Source organism: Dicentrarchus labrax, unplaced genomic scaffold (genome assembly GCF_905237075.1).
Source record: "Dicentrarchus labrax unplaced genomic scaffold, dlabrax2021, whole genome shotgun sequence".
NCBI classification, from domain to species: domain Eukaryota; kingdom Metazoa; phylum Chordata; class Actinopteri; family Moronidae; genus Dicentrarchus; species Dicentrarchus labrax.
In genome coordinates, this window is record NW_026136708.1 from 4,819,442 (window position 1) to 4,836,827 (window position 17,386).

At 41.8% G+C, this 17,386-nt stretch overlaps 1 protein-coding gene across 7 annotated transcripts in view; it reads left to right on the forward strand.

Moving 5' to 3' along the window:
* Window positions 1-17,386, forward strand: part of cdc42bpab (CDC42 binding protein kinase alpha (DMPK-like) b) — a 73,858-nt gene that overhangs the window by 48,912 nt on the left and 7,560 nt on the right. For 5 of the 7 annotated variants that reach the window (XM_051409590.1, XM_051409589.1, XM_051409591.1 and 2 more), the window contains exons 11-38: window positions 258-436; window positions 747-869; window positions 1,038-1,171; window positions 1,512-1,633; window positions 1,861-1,981; window positions 2,522-2,632; window positions 2,824-3,071; window positions 4,613-4,718; window positions 7,249-7,373; window positions 8,549-8,654; window positions 8,975-9,123; window positions 9,271-9,362; window positions 9,940-10,016; window positions 11,273-11,311; window positions 12,063-12,182; window positions 13,065-13,148; window positions 13,246-13,351; window positions 13,580-13,716; window positions 13,952-14,091; window positions 14,562-14,643; window positions 14,761-14,980; window positions 15,137-15,199; window positions 15,381-15,634; window positions 15,766-15,890; window positions 16,087-16,301; window positions 16,519-16,616; window positions 16,813-16,897; window positions 17,221-17,344. In XM_051409590.1, the coding sequence (XP_051265550.1) occupies window positions 258-436; window positions 747-869; window positions 1,038-1,171; window positions 1,512-1,633; window positions 1,861-1,981; window positions 2,522-2,632; window positions 2,824-3,071; window positions 4,613-4,718; window positions 7,249-7,373; window positions 8,549-8,654; window positions 8,975-9,123; window positions 9,271-9,362; window positions 9,940-10,016; window positions 11,273-11,311; window positions 12,063-12,182; window positions 13,065-13,148; window positions 13,246-13,351; window positions 13,580-13,716; window positions 13,952-14,091; window positions 14,562-14,643; window positions 14,761-14,980; window positions 15,137-15,199; window positions 15,381-15,634; window positions 15,766-15,890; window positions 16,087-16,301; window positions 16,519-16,616; window positions 16,813-16,897; window positions 17,221-17,344 (3,585 nt within the window). The remainder of the gene's footprint in view (window positions 1-257; window positions 437-746; window positions 870-1,037; window positions 1,172-1,511; window positions 1,634-1,860; window positions 1,982-2,521; window positions 2,633-2,823; window positions 3,072-4,612; window positions 4,719-7,248; window positions 7,374-8,548; window positions 8,655-8,974; window positions 9,124-9,270; window positions 9,363-9,939; window positions 10,017-11,272; window positions 11,312-12,062; window positions 12,183-13,064; window positions 13,149-13,245; window positions 13,352-13,579; window positions 13,717-13,951; window positions 14,092-14,561; window positions 14,644-14,760; window positions 14,981-15,136; window positions 15,200-15,380; window positions 15,635-15,765; window positions 15,891-16,086; window positions 16,302-16,518; window positions 16,617-16,812; window positions 16,898-17,220; window positions 17,345-17,386) is intronic. The other 2 variants (XM_051409592.1, XM_051409594.1) reach the window with 1 other exon arrangement.

Here is a 17,386-nt window from a genome sequence, read left to right on the forward strand (position 1 = left end):
TGCTTCTCTGTCATTTCCTTCTGGCCTCCTCTTTCTCTCCCTTAACCAAATATGTTCTTATTGAATTTTCTTTCACTGTTTAACACCAATATGACAAATTTTACCTCTATAAATGGCCATCCCCCCATATCAATCAACCTCTCTGCCGCTTTTATCTACTCTCATCACTGTTTCTGTCACTTCTCACATGCCTCCTATACCGTCCCCCTTTTTTTGAACTTTTTGTTTAATTTTTTTCCCGTCCTCCTCTCCTGTAGTACCCTATCTGACCGAGGTTGCCTGAGACAGCTTGCAGCGGAGCCAGGTAAGGCAGGTCAGAGCCAGCTGGACCTGGATGTCCAGCGCAGCCTGGAGGACAGCCTGGCCACGGAGGCCTACGAAAGGAGGATCCGCCGCCTGGAGCAGGAAAAACTAGAGCTGAGCCGCAAATTGCAAGGTAAGACTGACGAAAGAGTCTGCCTGGGTGTGTGTGTGTGTGTGTGTGTGTGTGTGTGCAAGTAAAATCCCATTTGATGCTGAAAGAGGGGAGACGCATTTATGCAGTGATTGTATTTACCCACATGTACTGTACATTCTCTGGTCTTATTAGCATGAGAAAATGCAAAAGTCAAGGTTTTTGTTTTTTTAAACTCTAAATAAATGTATCATATTGAGATTCCACTTTCCTCCTTACACCTAAATTTGATTTAAAAAAACAAAAGCAGAACAAAGCACATAACCAATGCCTCTTCCCTGACCTGTTGCAGAGTCCACTCAGACGGTACAGGCCCTGCAGCACCCGTCAGGCGAGGGCCCTCTCAGCACTAACAGGGAGGTGGAGATCAGGAGTCTGAAGAGTGAGATCGACATCCTCAAGAAGCAGATTGCTGGTCAGGATTATTTTCTTTTTTCAGATTTAGCACAGCACTGTAGTACTCATCATATTCATACGCACCACCAACCAGCTGCTTGCTATCACAAGTATAACATTTTATTAAATTGTAAACGTGTGTGTGTGTGTGTGTCTGTGTGTGTCTGTGTGTGTGTGTGTGTGTCAGACTCAGGCCAACTTGAGAAGAAGCTGGAGGACGTATCGTTGGCCCGCAGGGACCTCGAGGACTCATCTAAACACATCAAGACTTTGGAGAAACAGCTGAAGAGCATCTCACAGGAGAGGGACGACATACACAAGGTAGAACCTGGACTGTACAATGCCTCAGAAAATACTTTAGTAGTATATTTTTTACTTTGTTATTCCAAGAAATGACAATGACATACATTTTTATTCTCTCTGAGCGATCCCATATCTTAGACATTTTTCTTCACAATGGAAGATGTCTTAGTGTGCATGTCAATTCAAAATAACGATAAGACCATTGTTGCCGATGTGTCTACGAACACAATTTATATGAATGTTCACACCACACTTAGCTTTGCTGTTGGTGTAAAAAAAGGTCAAATAAAGCCCTTACTTGTACTGAGATAACTTCTAATTTTTGAGAATCTGAATGTTTATCCCCTTTTCTGGTCAGGATGTTATGGAGGCCAGCGAGAAGCTGAAGTCTCAATCAAAAGAACTGAAGGACGCCCACAGCCAGAGGAAACTGGCCATGCAGGAATTTTCTGAGCTGAACGAGAGACTCACAGACCTCAGGTGGGATCACTGCTCTAGAACCACACCCACACCTCCTAGTTTCCTCACACTCGCAGCTTCCTGCTGAGCATTTTTTATGGCTAATGTTGGTTGGTTGGTTGGTTGGTTAGTTTATTAGAATATAAATATTGAGAATTTATCACACCTTTAGTGTAATAAATGGGTTTGTCTAGATTGTTTTAAAATGCAAAAAATTACAAGCTGTTGTGACTGAACTGTGCTTCCAGGTCGACGAAGCAGCGCCTGGCTCGCCAGCTGCGTGACAAAGAGGAGGAAATGGAGAGCCAGAGTCAGAAGCTTGAGGCTCTTCGCCTTGAGGTGCGAAAGGCAGAGAGGGCCAAGAAGGAGGTAGAGTAGTCTCCCTGTGGTTTGCTAGCACACCCTGTTCTGTCTCCATCCACTGGTTGGTGCACAATTCGAACTTCTATTGCTGTTTGTCTATTGTGTTGCTGTCACCATTTTCTTGGAAATATTGATAGATTACCATGAATATTTATACAGTAGATCAGAAACAACGTTGCCGTGGCTGTATTTCAGTGTATAATGTGTTTGTACACACTAGCAAGATCAGTATTTGGAAAGAATTCAATAATTTAGGGTAATATAGTACACAATAATTTCCATAAGTTGATACACAGCACAATACACTGGAATTATGTCAAAAAATGTATTTGTGTTTTATTTTTCTTGTGTATTTGTACAGTTGTGTGTGGTTTGAATGTGTAGCTTGTGTACATTTTTGAATATGCTTTTATAGGTTAGGATTGTATCACATTTATAAAAATCCCTACTTCTGCTTCTTGTGGGTTGAAATGGTTGTATGGCGGGGGGTGGTGGATGATCTATGCTAGCATCCAATGACTGGGGTTTGTGTGTATCCATTATAAGATGGAGGCGCAGGCAGAGGAGCAGGCAGCAGAGGCTCAGAAAGAGAGGAAGCTGAGAGAGCGTAATGAGCAGTATAGCAGACAGCTGGAGGAGGAGTTGGAAGGGCTTAAGGTAAGTGTGCAAACACACAGCTGAACATGAACCTGTCCACTTACAGAACATCCTTAAAAGTGGAAAGAATGTCTAAAGAATATTTAGACAGTGGTGTGTTTGCACTGTAATGATAAACAGACTCTTATTATCTGCTTTCACACTCCTTTGTCTATTCTTTTCCACTTTATCTCCACATTCCCACCACGCAGGTGAAGCAGGCCGGCTCCTCCGCCGGCCCGGCCTCAGCGGACCAGACCCAAGAGGTGGGACGCCTGCGGGGAGACCTGGAGAAGAAAACGCTCCTGTACGAGGAGGAGTTGGCACGCAGGGAAGCGCAGCATAGCACCGAGCTGAAGACCCTGCGCAAGGAGCTGCGGGATGCAGAGAGCCAACATCTGGCCCTGCAAAAAGAGATCCTGATGCTCAAAGACAAGCTGGAGAAGACTCGCCGTGAAAGGTAGTTGATCCATTTTTCTTCTTTCTTTCTTTCTTTCTTTCTTTCTTTCTTTCTTTCTTTCTTTCTTTCTGTTGGTTTTTCTCTTTTCTTACCTGTTAAAGATAAATGTTTATTTACTTCTGTACTATTGGTGCAGTGCAGGTGTAGTGGAGTTAGTGTATGTGTATGTCAGTCATGATATTTTCTTTTCTTTGTTGTTTTTTTCCAGTGATGATTGCATGAGGTAATATATATATATATATATATATATATAGGTATAAATGTGTAGTAACTGTGTTAAAGTTTCTTTTGAATAGTTAATCCCAACTATTGTTAGATTGTAACGTTATTAGAATTTAAAAGTTCCGTTGCCCCCAACCCAGCCAGAGAATAACCCCTTATGCAGTTAATCTCCTCCCAGGGGTTCTCAAATACTTTCATCCCTCCATTTTGACTCCCATTTCACAGGAGATGCATGAATATCAAGAGTTTCATTCCAGAGATGATATCTACCATTTCAGAGAGCTCCTTTACTTATCCTTATGAAATGGTTTCTGATATAAGTGATATTATTGACATTCCTTTTAAAATAGATCTTTTTTAAGGCTTGTTGATGTTGACCTCAGTTGGTCACTTACCTGAGCCGTAACATTGAAACTGAAAGTGAATATGAGAGCAAGGCAGCAACAGTGCTGTAGAGATGATAAACTATTATTTTACTAATTTATGTTCACTTCATTTACTTATAAACTCACTTATTGTGACTCAAAGTGGTAAGACTTGACTCACGACTGTAGTTTTGAATGTTAAAGGACGAAAATGGTTGAATTTGTTAAAAAAGAACAAGCTGTCAAAATGTGCCAACTCAGATATAAAATACCAAGAAATGAAAAGAAGCAACGTATTTGCCTGCTACAGACCCCCTGGTAGGTACTCAGGGGCACCTGATCCCACTTTGAGAACCGCTGGTTTAATCAAATTTTAATAAAATCTTGTTTTTGAGGAGAAAGCTTTAGAGCTTTGTTTTTGTACCCTGTAGCCTAACCTTCCTGCCCGGTGTTACTGACATATTATTCTCACTGGTTTCTAATTCATTTTTAAACACAGCGCCGTATCAGATTCTAACTGCATTAATGTGTTTGGGCTGAATAATGTGTACCTGGTCTTAGTACCAAGCCTTTGATTCAGGTTTAGAGGAAATGTGTGGAGTAGTAAGCCCACACAGGAACAAAGGTAGGAGGATAGACGAGGCATTCTGAGGGAGGTTGGCTGAGATTGGTGTACATTTGATTGCATTTTTGATTTGTTTAGACTTCACCTTGTTATAAAAACCACTGCATTAGATTACCTGGTATGTTAATGTGCAGTGACTGTTCAAAGACTGGTAGACAGAAAACCAAAATCTCTTAATAAAGTCTTGTTTTTGAAAGATTGCGTTAGTGTTCAAGTTAAAATGACAAAGTCAAGAGTCAAGATTGGATTTGCAGCTGTGAATTATGGTTGGGGAATAAATGTAAGTTTATACAATGTCACAAGTTTAACAATCTGTGTTTTTCCTGCAGCCAAAACGAGCGGGAAGAGTTTGAGACTGAGTACAAGGAGAAGTACGAGAGGGAGAGAATTCTGCTCACTGAAGAAAATAAGAAGCTCTCCAGTGAACTGGATAAGGTAAAATATTTGTTCCCATACACACAAAATAAAACAAAAAAAACACACACAAGTTTAAAACAACTTTCGACTTTCTTTCTGTCTTGCTCTCTCAGCTTTTTAGTGATCTGTTTATCTCTCTAAAACGCACACATACATACACTAACCCCAGGTAACCCCACTCGGCTGGCCCAAACTCTGTCATCACATTCCTCCCTCCACCCCCTCTCTCCCAGCTATGCCAAAGAAATCACTGTTCAATATCCCCCATAAAAACAGCCCGTAGCCTCCTACACAGTCGGATGGAATGACTCTCTGGATTACGCTCTATTGACTTTGGAAACAGCTCTTGGAAGTTCAAAAAAGACTCCCAATTTAAACAGTGTCTTAGAAGTGGGAGACATTTTGACATATGGAATAAAATGTCTGAGTGTTGTTTTTATAGTCTGCAACTGATAAAATAGAAAATATCTTGATGAAATGGAGAGAATATGGATGTGGTTGTCTGTGGAATGATAGCACGTCACTGTAGTTATTATTTAATGTATTATTTTGTTATTTCACATAAACTGAAAAACGATTTTTTAAAAGCTTAAGCACTCAGGACAGATTAGCTCTGTCTGTATGCTAGTTTTTGCACAAAATAGTTCCTCAATATGTTTGGAGTGTGTGAAAATATTATTGTTTGACTAGTCTCATCTTTCAAAGGAAGCACCAAATTTCAACACTGTTTGCTTAGTAGCCAAATCAAGCCACTCAATCTTCAATTATAATGTCTTTGTGTGTGTGTGTGTTTTTAAGAAAGGTTGATTTTCACTGTTGACAAGCTCAAATCGGTGATGAGTGAGGAGTATTAATGCTGTAGTTCAGCCAGACACAAGAAACCTGTGGCAACTGAACTATTTTACTTCACAGCAATGAACAGGAGCTTCATATTAGTGCCCCTTTATTATTAAATTTTTTTTGTATTCTTATCCCAGTGCTGCCTTCAGATAAGATTGTGTTTACCGTTCACAGGGGTGCGTATGCCCATGGCCCATGTTGTAACTCCAAGTTCCATTTGAAGGCAGCATTTATCTGTTACTCTTATCTGTAAGGCTCGTTCATACCAGTTTTCGGTACCTATCAATGAACTCCACAAACATGCCATAAATCGCTCGTATTACCTAATCAATGCCACCTGTTGTTTGTAAGAAATGATCAGTAGCAGAATTGACGCCCCTAAATAAGGTTAAATGTTCCGACATTTTTAATTCCTAAAAATCTCATCCAAGTGTAACCCTAACCCTGCGAAAAAGGTAACAAATTTATTAGTTTTGAAATTCAGGGACCTGAAAAACGAAATATAACTACCGTTGTCAGTGCTAAACAGGTTCAGATGAAGTTAAAGCTGAAGCAAAGCGGTCTGTGACTAAAATGGAAGGTAGTCAGGGGGAACGTGACAGCCACAAAGATAAATGAGATGGTACCCTCCATTACAGGTGAAGTTACAAGGTGGGTGTTAAATCAGAGGCTGTACGTCTGGACAGCAGCCTGCATAAAGACCCTGAAGGAGCTGTTGTACTGTTTTTCAATTTTTTCCAGCAACTACTCAACTGTAAAAGTTATCAAAGAAGTCAAGAGGCTCTTGGTTCATTGTGCGGGGGATGTTTCTATTGTTAAAATGTTAGCAGATATAAATAAAATCCATCTTGAGTCATTTTATCAGTCATTTCAAACTATATTGTGCAATGTGTTTCTGATGAGGTGTGATATCTGGGTTCCTATTAGCAAACCAACACTGCTCTTACACATACATTATTTCATATATGGAGTGATTTCGTCATTGGTAGCCTATAATAGAGTCGATATTTATTTCATCCTGTGTTTGTGTTTATTTCAGCGGCTCGAAGCCTTTTCCACAACCCTGACATTTCATGACCTTGAATGTCCTCACAGATACTCCAAACATTTGTTGGCAAACAGCTCCAGGATTGGAAAGCAGTTGCAAAACAATATTAAATTACTGTCTTAGCTTGCACATTACATCACAGTCTTGACAGTTGCAAGACACCAAAAATGTGCCCACAAAGCGAGGTAATTAAGCAAACAATAGGGCCGCTTGAGACTTGTAATGATGTCACCATAGCTACATCTTTACACACCTCTCATATTAAACGATTCAGGAAAACTTTTCGAGATTAATCACCCTTCTTGTCTCACTGTAGGTGTGTGTATGTGAGTCCACACACACCTCCTTAGCAGCACTGTAGTCAAGTGTGGTTGAGCATCTGGGAGTTGAATCATAAAAACTGTCATAACCTCCAACAATACAATGATTCATTTTACACATTGAGCCAGTCTTCACATTCAAGCCTGAGCACCTTCACTTGTAGCAACTGTTAGACTCATTACACAGTAGTACAGTTTTCTAATGTAATGTCATGGTGTCAATATATATATTCTATAAATCCATTTACCAGGTGTCTCACTTCCCAACGACAGCTACACGACTCTACAATGTTTAATATGATCTGTTTTCTTTTGCTTGTGTGTGTGCTTATTCCCTCAGCTGACCAGCATGTTTGAGAAGGTGAGCGGCTCCAACAGGCAGCTGGAGGATGAGATGAGGGAGCTGGCTGACAAAAAGGAGAGTGTAGCTCACTGGGAGGCCCAGATCACAGAAATCATCCAGTGGTGAGACACACACGCACACACATACACGCAGTAGCTTTCTCAAATGTCCTCAGTATTTGCTGAGGCATATACTTTCCCATTGATGCTACAGCACAAACTGAAAGACAGCTATATTCAGTCCCACTCTTAAAATGCACACACACATGTTGTCTGCAAGTGTATTGGGTGCCTCCATACAGCATAACTGCAGCATTTCTTACATGCCTCTGAAGATCTTAGAGCTACTTGACCCTCCCTTCCTCTCAGATCACTTCCCATTGCAGCTGACACCTCGCCAGCTGCTTGGCTTCCCTCTGTTGGACAGGCCTGAAGTCCTCAGATAGCACACATACCACACACACACAAACACACACACACACACACACACACACACACACACACACACACACACACACACACACACACACATCCACTAGACTCCACTCAGACGCAGAAACACACATACTCCAATGCACACACTGACATTCCAAACTTGCACATACAAATGTTGAGTCTGGAATGCATTTTAAGAAGAATTTAGAGATTGACGTTGCCCCCTGGTGGAGATGCTATGCTACTGCAGTGGATAAACTAGGAAACAGGGTTACTCAATGTGTGAAAAGTTCCATGTAGTCCTCTTATTTTTTTTCTTTTTCTGATGTTTGAATATGACAGTTGTGCACAGCTGAAGTGTGTACACATGTGAAACTGTGTATATTTGAGTTGGGGTCAGCTTGAGGTTTTGCTTTTAACACTGGCCGTGTTTATTCTGCGTGAGTGTTGGGGATTAGTGATTTGCTCAGAGCTACCTGCAGCCTGAACGTGTGTCCGTGTGTGTGTCCGTGTGTGTGTCCGTGTGTGTGTGTCCGTGTGTGTGTGTCCGTGTGTGTGTGTCCGTGTGTGTGTGTCCGTGTGTGTGGCTAATGATGTGGAGGTAATGGTGTCACGTTTTCCTAAAGGCAGTGTTTACAGAATAAGTGTGTTTGTTAATAGAATGGTTGAAATACATGTGTCAGGGCTCTTGAGTACAAACTGTTGTGATATAGATGTGTATGTCATTGTAAGTGTGGGACAATCAGAGCAGTTAGGTTCTGTTTTAGGCATTTAGTATTTATGGGTTTGGCTGAATGTAGGTCTTAAGAATGTATAGTATGTATAGTAATGCAAGCATGTGTATTTGTGTGCGTTTGCTGCAGGGTGAGTGATGAGAAGGATGCTCGGGGCTACCTGCAGGCTCTGGCCACTAAGATGACAGAAGAGCTGGAGGGACTGAGAAACACCAGCCTGGGAGCGAGGGCCACGGTAAACACACACACATATACACACACACATACACACACACACACACACACACACACACACACACACACACACACACACACACACACACACACACACACACACACACTTTCCAGCTACTGTAGATTGTTGAGTCTGTATTACTGAGATGCAAGCAAGATGTCTCATTTGGCATTATTTTACATGTAGGATTTCTCTTATATTGTAAAATCTAAAGTCTAAACTATAGCAATAGTAGTAACACACACTTTATCATTAATTTCTCATTTGAACTCCACCTTTTAGTGTTTTTTATTTCCTAACTTTTTTCCTCGTTGTTTCAGGACATGCCGTGGAAGATGCGGCGCTTCGCCAAGCTGGACATGTCAGCCCGCCTGGAGCTGCAGTCGGCCCTGGATGCTGAGATCAGAGCCAAGCAGAGCATCCAGGACGAACTGAACAAGGTCAAGGCCAACAACATCTCCACAGAATGGTATGGATACTGTACAACAATTAAAAAGTTACATTTTTTTTACTGCTTTTTCACTGGAAATAGTTAATGAGTATGTTTTCTATGGTTTTGGAAAACAATCACAACAATCCTCTGGATAATATTTGATACTTGTCTGTGATCCATCAGTAAACTGCAGGATGTGGAAAATAAAAACCAGGAGCTCCTGGCTGAGATCGACAGGCTGAAGAAGGAGACGGAGGAGCTGCGGCTACGAAGGGGTACGACTGAAAATATAGCAAACGACCTTTCTGTTTTCTTTTCAGTCGCTGAAATGCACAAAGAATGGCAATAGTTGTGTTGAGGGGCACAAGTGTTAACACATATATTTCTCATCTCTACTGTGGCCCCTAAAGTACTAATTGCAAATTGATACAGAGAAAAAGACATTGCCATTGATTCATTTCACAACAGTCTGGTCAACAAGAAGTTTGCATTCTTTTGAAATAAATAAGATGATAGTTATTTATATGTACATTATTCCACTGTCAGCACGCAATCTATAGAGAGATAGACACTGCACACTGTAAAACCTTTAGTGAGAGATTATCCCTATGAACGAGGGATAAATACAACCAGGGACCCAAATTAGAAGATTTTGCGTCACTAGCCATATTGCAAATAAAATCATGTGCTATGTACATAGAAATGTATTGTTACTGAGGCCATATGAACCCCCCCCCCCCACACACACACACACACACACAGAGTCCTGTGACTCGTTTTGTTTAAGTCACCCTTTGATGTTTTAATATGATGTACTTAACCACGGTTGTGATATTTGTTCTGTGTCTGTAGGTGTCAAGCACCAGGATTCCCAGAATTCCTTCTTGGCTTTTCTCAATGCCCCCACCTCAGCACTCGACCAGTTTGATGTAAGTATTACAGAAACGCACCCTTACAGGGGCTGATTTTAAATGTAGCTGATCTGAGCAACCACATATATGTCTGGAACTAAAGATTTGAAATCTATAAACACAACCACACTTGGAAATCGTAAATCTGCAGTCCATTAATTTATATCTGTGCTTCTTCTTCATGCTTTTGTTTTGTTTTTTGTTCACATGAATCTTTATTTTTGTTTATTTTATCTTTTTGGTTGTTTCCTTGCTTCATTCTCTGCTACATCAGGACTCTTATTCCTCATCCTCATCTTCTTTAATTGAGTTTTGGGAAGACGTAAGTTTGGTTAGGCTGAGGTCTGTGTGTTTGTGTATGTAACAGTAGCTCTACATGCTGTAGGACTGAGCATTTTACTAGCTGAGAACGACAGTGTAGATCTGTGAATACATATTGCGTCCGTGAGTTTGTGCCTGTGCATCAGTGTAAACGGTGAAGAAGAGCGGAACCACTGCAAAAATGTCAGTCCTGTCATTTTAACAAGGTCTAAGGTTTATTTTTCTACTAAGATTTATATTTTTGCAGTGTGCTGCCCTTTTATTCAATTGCTTGCTAGTCCTTGTAGACTAGTGAGCTATTTGAATGGCTCTAACTTGGCTTTCTAGTGCTAGAACTTAAAGTACTCTGTACATTTTTTTTAAATCTTTCATATACCCCTTCATCTTTTGTTTATTAGGTTTTATTTGCCAGAATGAGAACTTGAGTCGTCACTGTGCTCCGTACTGACTTTCCCAGCTGCTCCTTTCCCATCACCATGTGAACTTTTTCCATTTGTACCCTTCCACCGTCTTTAACCTCTGTCCACAAATCAACTCTGGTGGACATACAGTAAATTGAATGCAGTGATTCCCAACCAGGGGTGAACAGTTGGTAGAGTTAGATAACATAAAGGATAAACAGATTAAATAGAATATAATAAATGGCTGTCTGTTGCTTGTATTAAAAGCACCACTTTACATATAATTAATGGTGTTAAATAACATCCAGTTTATAAAAGAACATGATTGGTGCTGATGAAGAGATACTGCAGCTCATCTGATGTTTGATGTACTTCACATCAAACAAAAAAAGGCTGGGAAACACTGCTCTAACGTAAATCAGGCTTATATTACCATTTTCATGTTTCTCCTTCAGTCTGTTTGAATATGTGTTTTCAGCTCTGTTAGACAGCCTTTCTGATATTCACTCATCTCTGTGTCTCTGCCACTCTCTGCCTCTCCTGCCACTGAAGCGCTCGCCATCCGTTGGCCCAGCTAGCAAAGGCAGACGTGTAAGCACCATCACTGCGCTCTGTGATCTCATTGAGTCTTTCTAAATGTGCTGTGTTGTCCTCGTCACATTGATGTTTGTGTGTGCATTTCCTGTGTATGTTTACTGTGGCTGTCTGATTGCATGGCAGGGGTTCTGAATTATTACATTTTTTTTTCAGAATTATGTTGTCAAAAGCATTAACGTGTTGAATATTTCACCTTTTAATTACATGGGGTTGCAATGTGTGTTCCCTGTGTGTATTGGTGTTTTATCAGTGTAGCTTTGTGAATGGCCGTGCATGGTGTATGGTGTATGCTTGTGGTGTCTCAAATTAGCATGGTCATTGGGCTGTGATGTGTTCCCATGTGTTATACTGTAGTACGTGGGTTGCATTAAAGTTGTGGTCAGCTTTCCTCTGTAGCTTTGAAAGTTCAGTGGACGTGATCACAATATCTGTTGATTCCTTTTTCCATTTGTGTATTATGGCACCTATCTTTCTCTCTAAGCATGGACGCTGCATATTGTTCTCTGGTTTATGTTTAACTAACACTCCTTTCCCTTTGTCTCCTTCTCTTCTCCTCATCTTCCTCTGTCTATCTGCCTCATTACCCCCTTGTTACTCTCCATTTCTCATCCTTCTTTTTTCTCCCCATCCTCATCCACTTCTCTTATAATTCCATTCCCCAATTTTGTCCTTCTATTCTCACTTATCCTTTTGTACTTCTCCTTGTATCCTCTCCCTTTCCTCCATCTTGCCTCCTTCTCCTCAGGTGGACTCTATGGATAACTTCACCCCCTCCAACACTCCATCCCGGGAAGACGACCCGAAGTCCCACCTCAAGTCCCGCTCACGCTCACCCTCCATGGCTAGTGACATGGAGCCCATAGAGGTCAGACAATCCCTTAGATTGTGCAAGAAATGCACGTTTTCTTTTTATAGAGGCCAATATCCTACTACCAAGATTCTCTGAGTAAAAGAGGACTGTTGCCTACCTGGTTAAGTTGATAACCGTTGTAGCCCTGGTGAAATACATTAGTAGTAGAATGTTAATAGTGGTCAGATGTGATTTCCCACCCTGTTTTCACCAGTAAGAAAGCCTGATCAGCAGCTTCTCTCCAAACATGATATCGGTATGTTTGGCATGTCGAGGAACAAGAAAAGTGTCCAAATATTCCCCATACCAGTTCAGTTGACAATTTTCAACGAAGGTTCAGCTGAAAATGTTACTCAGAGCAACTCACAATACTGAGCTTATCAAATAGTAACTCGATAATAGAGAATTGCGAGCAGTACAACAATAAGGACACCATTATTAAGGCCAGCAGTAGATTCCAATCTAAATTAACTTTGGTGTGTTGTCACAATATGATAATGCAAGTAAATACCAACTTCCTCGTAAAGCTTGTTGGGAGCAGATATGACTCAATAAAAAGTAAAAATGGGGTCATCTTTAAACTAGTAAAACTTTATGGACGTGAACAAAAAATATACAACTGCAGGTAATCCCTTCGCTCATTTCCTACTATAGGAACCATAGGAACCTATGTGAAACTGTAGACAAAGTTTCACCGCTAAATCTATTTACCCAATATGAAATACTTCACCTCCATCCTTCCCTCTCAATTTCCTCACAAAATGTCTCATCCTAGCCTTTTCTTCTCAGGAAGTTTAATCTTGGTGGCTATTAACCAAGTTTTATGTCCCTCATACACTGGTGAAAATCCAGTGATGTATCTCACTGCTCGATGTTTGTGTGTGTTTTGCCATGCAGTTGATAGACCATCCTCCCCGTACAGTCCAGACCCCCACCATGCGATCAGGGGGGTACGGCAGCATTGGACGCTCCTCGCCTAAGGTTAGACGCTTTAACCACAGGAAGAACTTGACACAGTTTAACGTCATATTATAACCACTGATGATGTCCCTCTTTCTCATTTATTCATTCTCCACAGCCCAAAGCACATCAGTTTGTGGTGAAGTCATTCAACACGCCCACTAAGTGTAACCAGTGCACTTCCCTCATGGTGGGGCTCATACGTCAAGGTTGTACCTGTGAAGGTAAGGACAGGAACAGCAGAGGGAGGAAAATACGGTAGCTAGGATCCGTGTTCTCACGTAGACACCATGAAATTGCACTGAAAGCCTGAATACTTCTGTATGTATATATGTTCAAGTTTATCAAACATCCATGGAACTTACAGATGAAAGCTACAAAGCTTGTTTTGAATCTGATACTCTGAAACCCTAATTTGTCTCCGTCTTGTCTCCATCTGTCTCTTCATCCAGTGTGTAACTTCTCCTGCCACGTAACATGTGCGGACAAGGCTCCAGCTGTGTGTCCTGTGCCCCAGGACCAGACCAAGGGCCCGCTGGGTATCGACCCTCAGAGGGGTATCGGTACTGCGTATGAAGGGCACGTTAGGGTGAGTAAGAGCTGATGAAGGCCTCGGTTGTCTGTGGCCCCATATAGTGACTTAGTGAATTGGTAGTCAGTGAATGAAGATGTTTGTAAACTTTGAGACAATCCCTGCTAATCTTCATCTGAACCCAAATCAATTTTGGCTTTCATGATTTATTTGTGAATTACCACAGAGGTCAACATGAAATAGCAATGAAAGGTATTTTAACTCTGAGCTATGGTCTTTGTGTTTGTTCTAGGTGCCCAAACCAACAGGGGTGAAGAAGGGCTGGCAGAGGGCGATGGCTGTGGTGTGTGACTTCAAACTGTTCCTCTACGAACTGGGAGAAGGGAAAGCAACGCAACCAAGTGTAATAGTCAGCCAAGTCATAGATATGAGGTAAGAGAAGCTCTTCTTTGTGACAAAAGTACTTTATTCTTTTTTGTTTCTGTTTTTTTACAAACGGCTTCATAGTTCAATGAATAATAAAAAAATATTATATTAAAAATTTCTATCTAAGATAGTTAATTGATTATGTCCTAATCTTACAAATCAATCACACATCATGGGTATTCTGTGTTCAGATTGTGCAAAAAAATTGGTTTATTCTATGAAATATAAAACAAAACAGTAAAAAAAATGGTAGTCAACAGTCAAAACCTTAAGATATTCAATGTATTGTTGGATATGGCAAAGACAAATAGCAAATCATCACATCTGAGAAGCTGAAAATTGAGAATGTTGGCATTTTTACAAGAAACAATTGATTATTGAACGGTCTGTCAATTCACTAATTCACTAAATAATAACTGGTCGCTGCAGCTCTAGGTCCTGCATGTCTAACTTTTGATCTCCATCCTGTCACCCAGGGATGAAGAGTTTTCAGTCAGTTCTGTCCTGGCCTCCGATGTTATCCATGCCAGCCGCAAAGACATCCCCTGTATATTCAGAGTAAGTCCTCTTCATTGTCTGCAACCAGAAGTTTTAAAACAATCCAAGCGCTGCTGAACTCCCAAATACTATTCAACACCTCATATAACCTTTCACCTGTCCCTCTTCTCTCCTCAGGTGACGGCGTCACAGCTCTCCCCCTCCAGCAGCCACAAACCCTCCATCCTGATCCTGGCCGACAGCGATCAAGAGAGGAACAAGTGGGTGGGCCTCCTCAACGAGCTCCACCGCATCCTCAAGAAGAACAAGCTCAAGGAGCGCTTCGTCTACGTCCCTAAGGAGGCTTATGACAGCACCCTGCCCCTCATCAAGACGACACAGTCTGCTGCTATCATAGGTGAGCCTTCAACAGAAACTCTCTGAGCCAGGCGGTTTGGTTTTCACCATGTTATGAAAATAGAAACTAGATTGGAACATTTTCTGCACAGAATGCTCTTTTCTGTCCCCTTACTGACACTGAAATGGCCGTCTTGCTTCTCTGCTTCCCCCTCAGATCACGAGCGTGTCGCCCTGGGCAACGAGGAAGGCCTGTTTGTCATTCATGTCACCAAAGACGGTAAGATCCGCTCTTTTAAGATAAGTTCTGAGTCGTTGTTCACTTGTTCTGTTTCCACCTAATGCAGTTTTAAATGTTATTAGCATTAATAGAGTAGATGTATTGATTACCTGTTTTTATTTCACTGCCCTTTTATATCCCCACTTATTTATTCATTCCTGTCCTCTTCCTCTCTCCTCAGAAATAATCCGTGTGGGGGACAACAAGAAGGTGCACCACATTGACCTGATCCCCCAGGAGCAGCTGCTGGCGGTCATCTCTGGCAGGAACCGCCACGTCCGTCTATTCCCCACTCAGGCCCTGGACGGCCGCGAGACCGAGTCCTACAAGCTGGCTGAGACAAAGGGCTGCCAGACCATCGTCTCCGGCCCCGTCCGCAACGGCTCGCTCACATGCCTCTGCGTGGCCATGAAGAGACAGATCATATGCTACGAGGTGAGAAAGCACATGCAGATACTGTTAATTGATACAAAATAATAGATATGCTCTCCAAATTATTGTTTAATCTAAAAAAAAAAAAAAAAAAACACTAAAAACAGTCTCCAAAATGTCCACTTGCCCTCCAGGTGAATAAGAGTAAAGCACGCCACCGTCGGCTGCGAGAGCTGCAGGCACCGGGACCTGTTCAGTGGATGGGTCTGCTTAGCGAGCGTCTCTATGTAGGATATCAGTCTGGCTTCACCCGCTACAGGTACTCCAGCTGTTTATTAACTGATCTAAATAAAGCAGAGATGTTCCTCTAATGGTCCATTTGTGTTATTACTGTATGTTAAGATTGTTGTCATTTTGTTTATTCATAATTCATCACTCACTGCTGAAATCTGAAATAATTCCATATGAAATGATGATCTTAATGTGATCAATCTGTTTCTCCGATGCCTCCACAGTGTCCATGGTGACATGTCCCCTGTCAACCTGCTCCACCAAGAGGACCACACCTTGGCCTTCATCCCACAGCAGAACCTGGAGGCCCTCTGCGCCGTGGAGATCTCCAGCAAGGAGCTGCTGCTGTGCTTCAGCGCCATAGGAGTGTATGTGGACTCCCAGGGCCGCAGGTCACGTCAGCAGGAGCTGATGTGGCCAGCTGTTCCCATTGCTGCCTGTGAGTGCAGAAATAAATGTGTCTGTCAGACAGAATGAAAGTTATGGTGTTTTAAATAGAGAAATTGCAACAGTGGCATATATTTTATTGTGTTTATACTGTAATATACACCAGTAAACATGCTTCTATCATGATAAAACAATAACCACAGAAACTGAAGCCTAGTTAAAAGCACTGTAAAAAGGGACTAAACTGTACAATGATTCCTTTTGTCCAGGCTACAACGCCCCCTACCTGTCGGTGTACAGTGAGAACGCTGTCGATGTGTTTGATGTCAACACCATGGAGTGGATTCAGACCATCCCTCTAAAGAAGGTCAGTGCTGTCACATGACTCTCTCTCACTCTGGCTCCACCTGGTGGATTAGATTAATAAATCCTATTTATTAATCACCATAGTAACCTGACTTATTTTTCTGATAAAATCAGATTTTGTTTTATACATTTCTATGATGATCAGACATCAGTTGTTGAAAATGGATTAATGACATATGTCTCTGCTTCCCCTTCAGGTGCGGCCTCTGAATGTTGACGGCTCTCTGAACCTGCTGGGACTGGAAACAGTCCGGCTTATCTACTTTAGAAACAAGATGGCCGGTAAGAATTGTGTGTTGTGTGAAGCATCACACGGCTAAAGACTGCATAAATTCCACAGATGACACAAAGTCCAAGATTTATTCCACTGTGGTTTAGAGAGTATTGGGTTTATATCTGGCTGTTGCCTCAGCGGCTATATGTGCTGCTGGAGGGAACTTGAATTTATAGGCTTCTCTCTTCTGTTCTTTATGTGTTTTGTAGAACAAAAGCTACTTGAGTAACAGTAGGAAGTTTGACATGCCTCTCTCAGCTACCAGAGTCAGTTTGCAACACTTTGTAGTCTTTCATGTAAACAGGCCTGTGGCTTTGTTGTGATCTTCCAGAGGGTGATGAGCTGGTCGTCCCAGAGACGTCAGACAACAGCAGGAAGCAGATGGTGCGCAGCATGAACAACAAGAGACGCTTCTCCTTCAGGGTGCCTGAGGAAGAGCGACTTCAGCAGAGGAGGTAGTTCTCTCCAGCACACATACAGATTTCTACTCGCTGTGT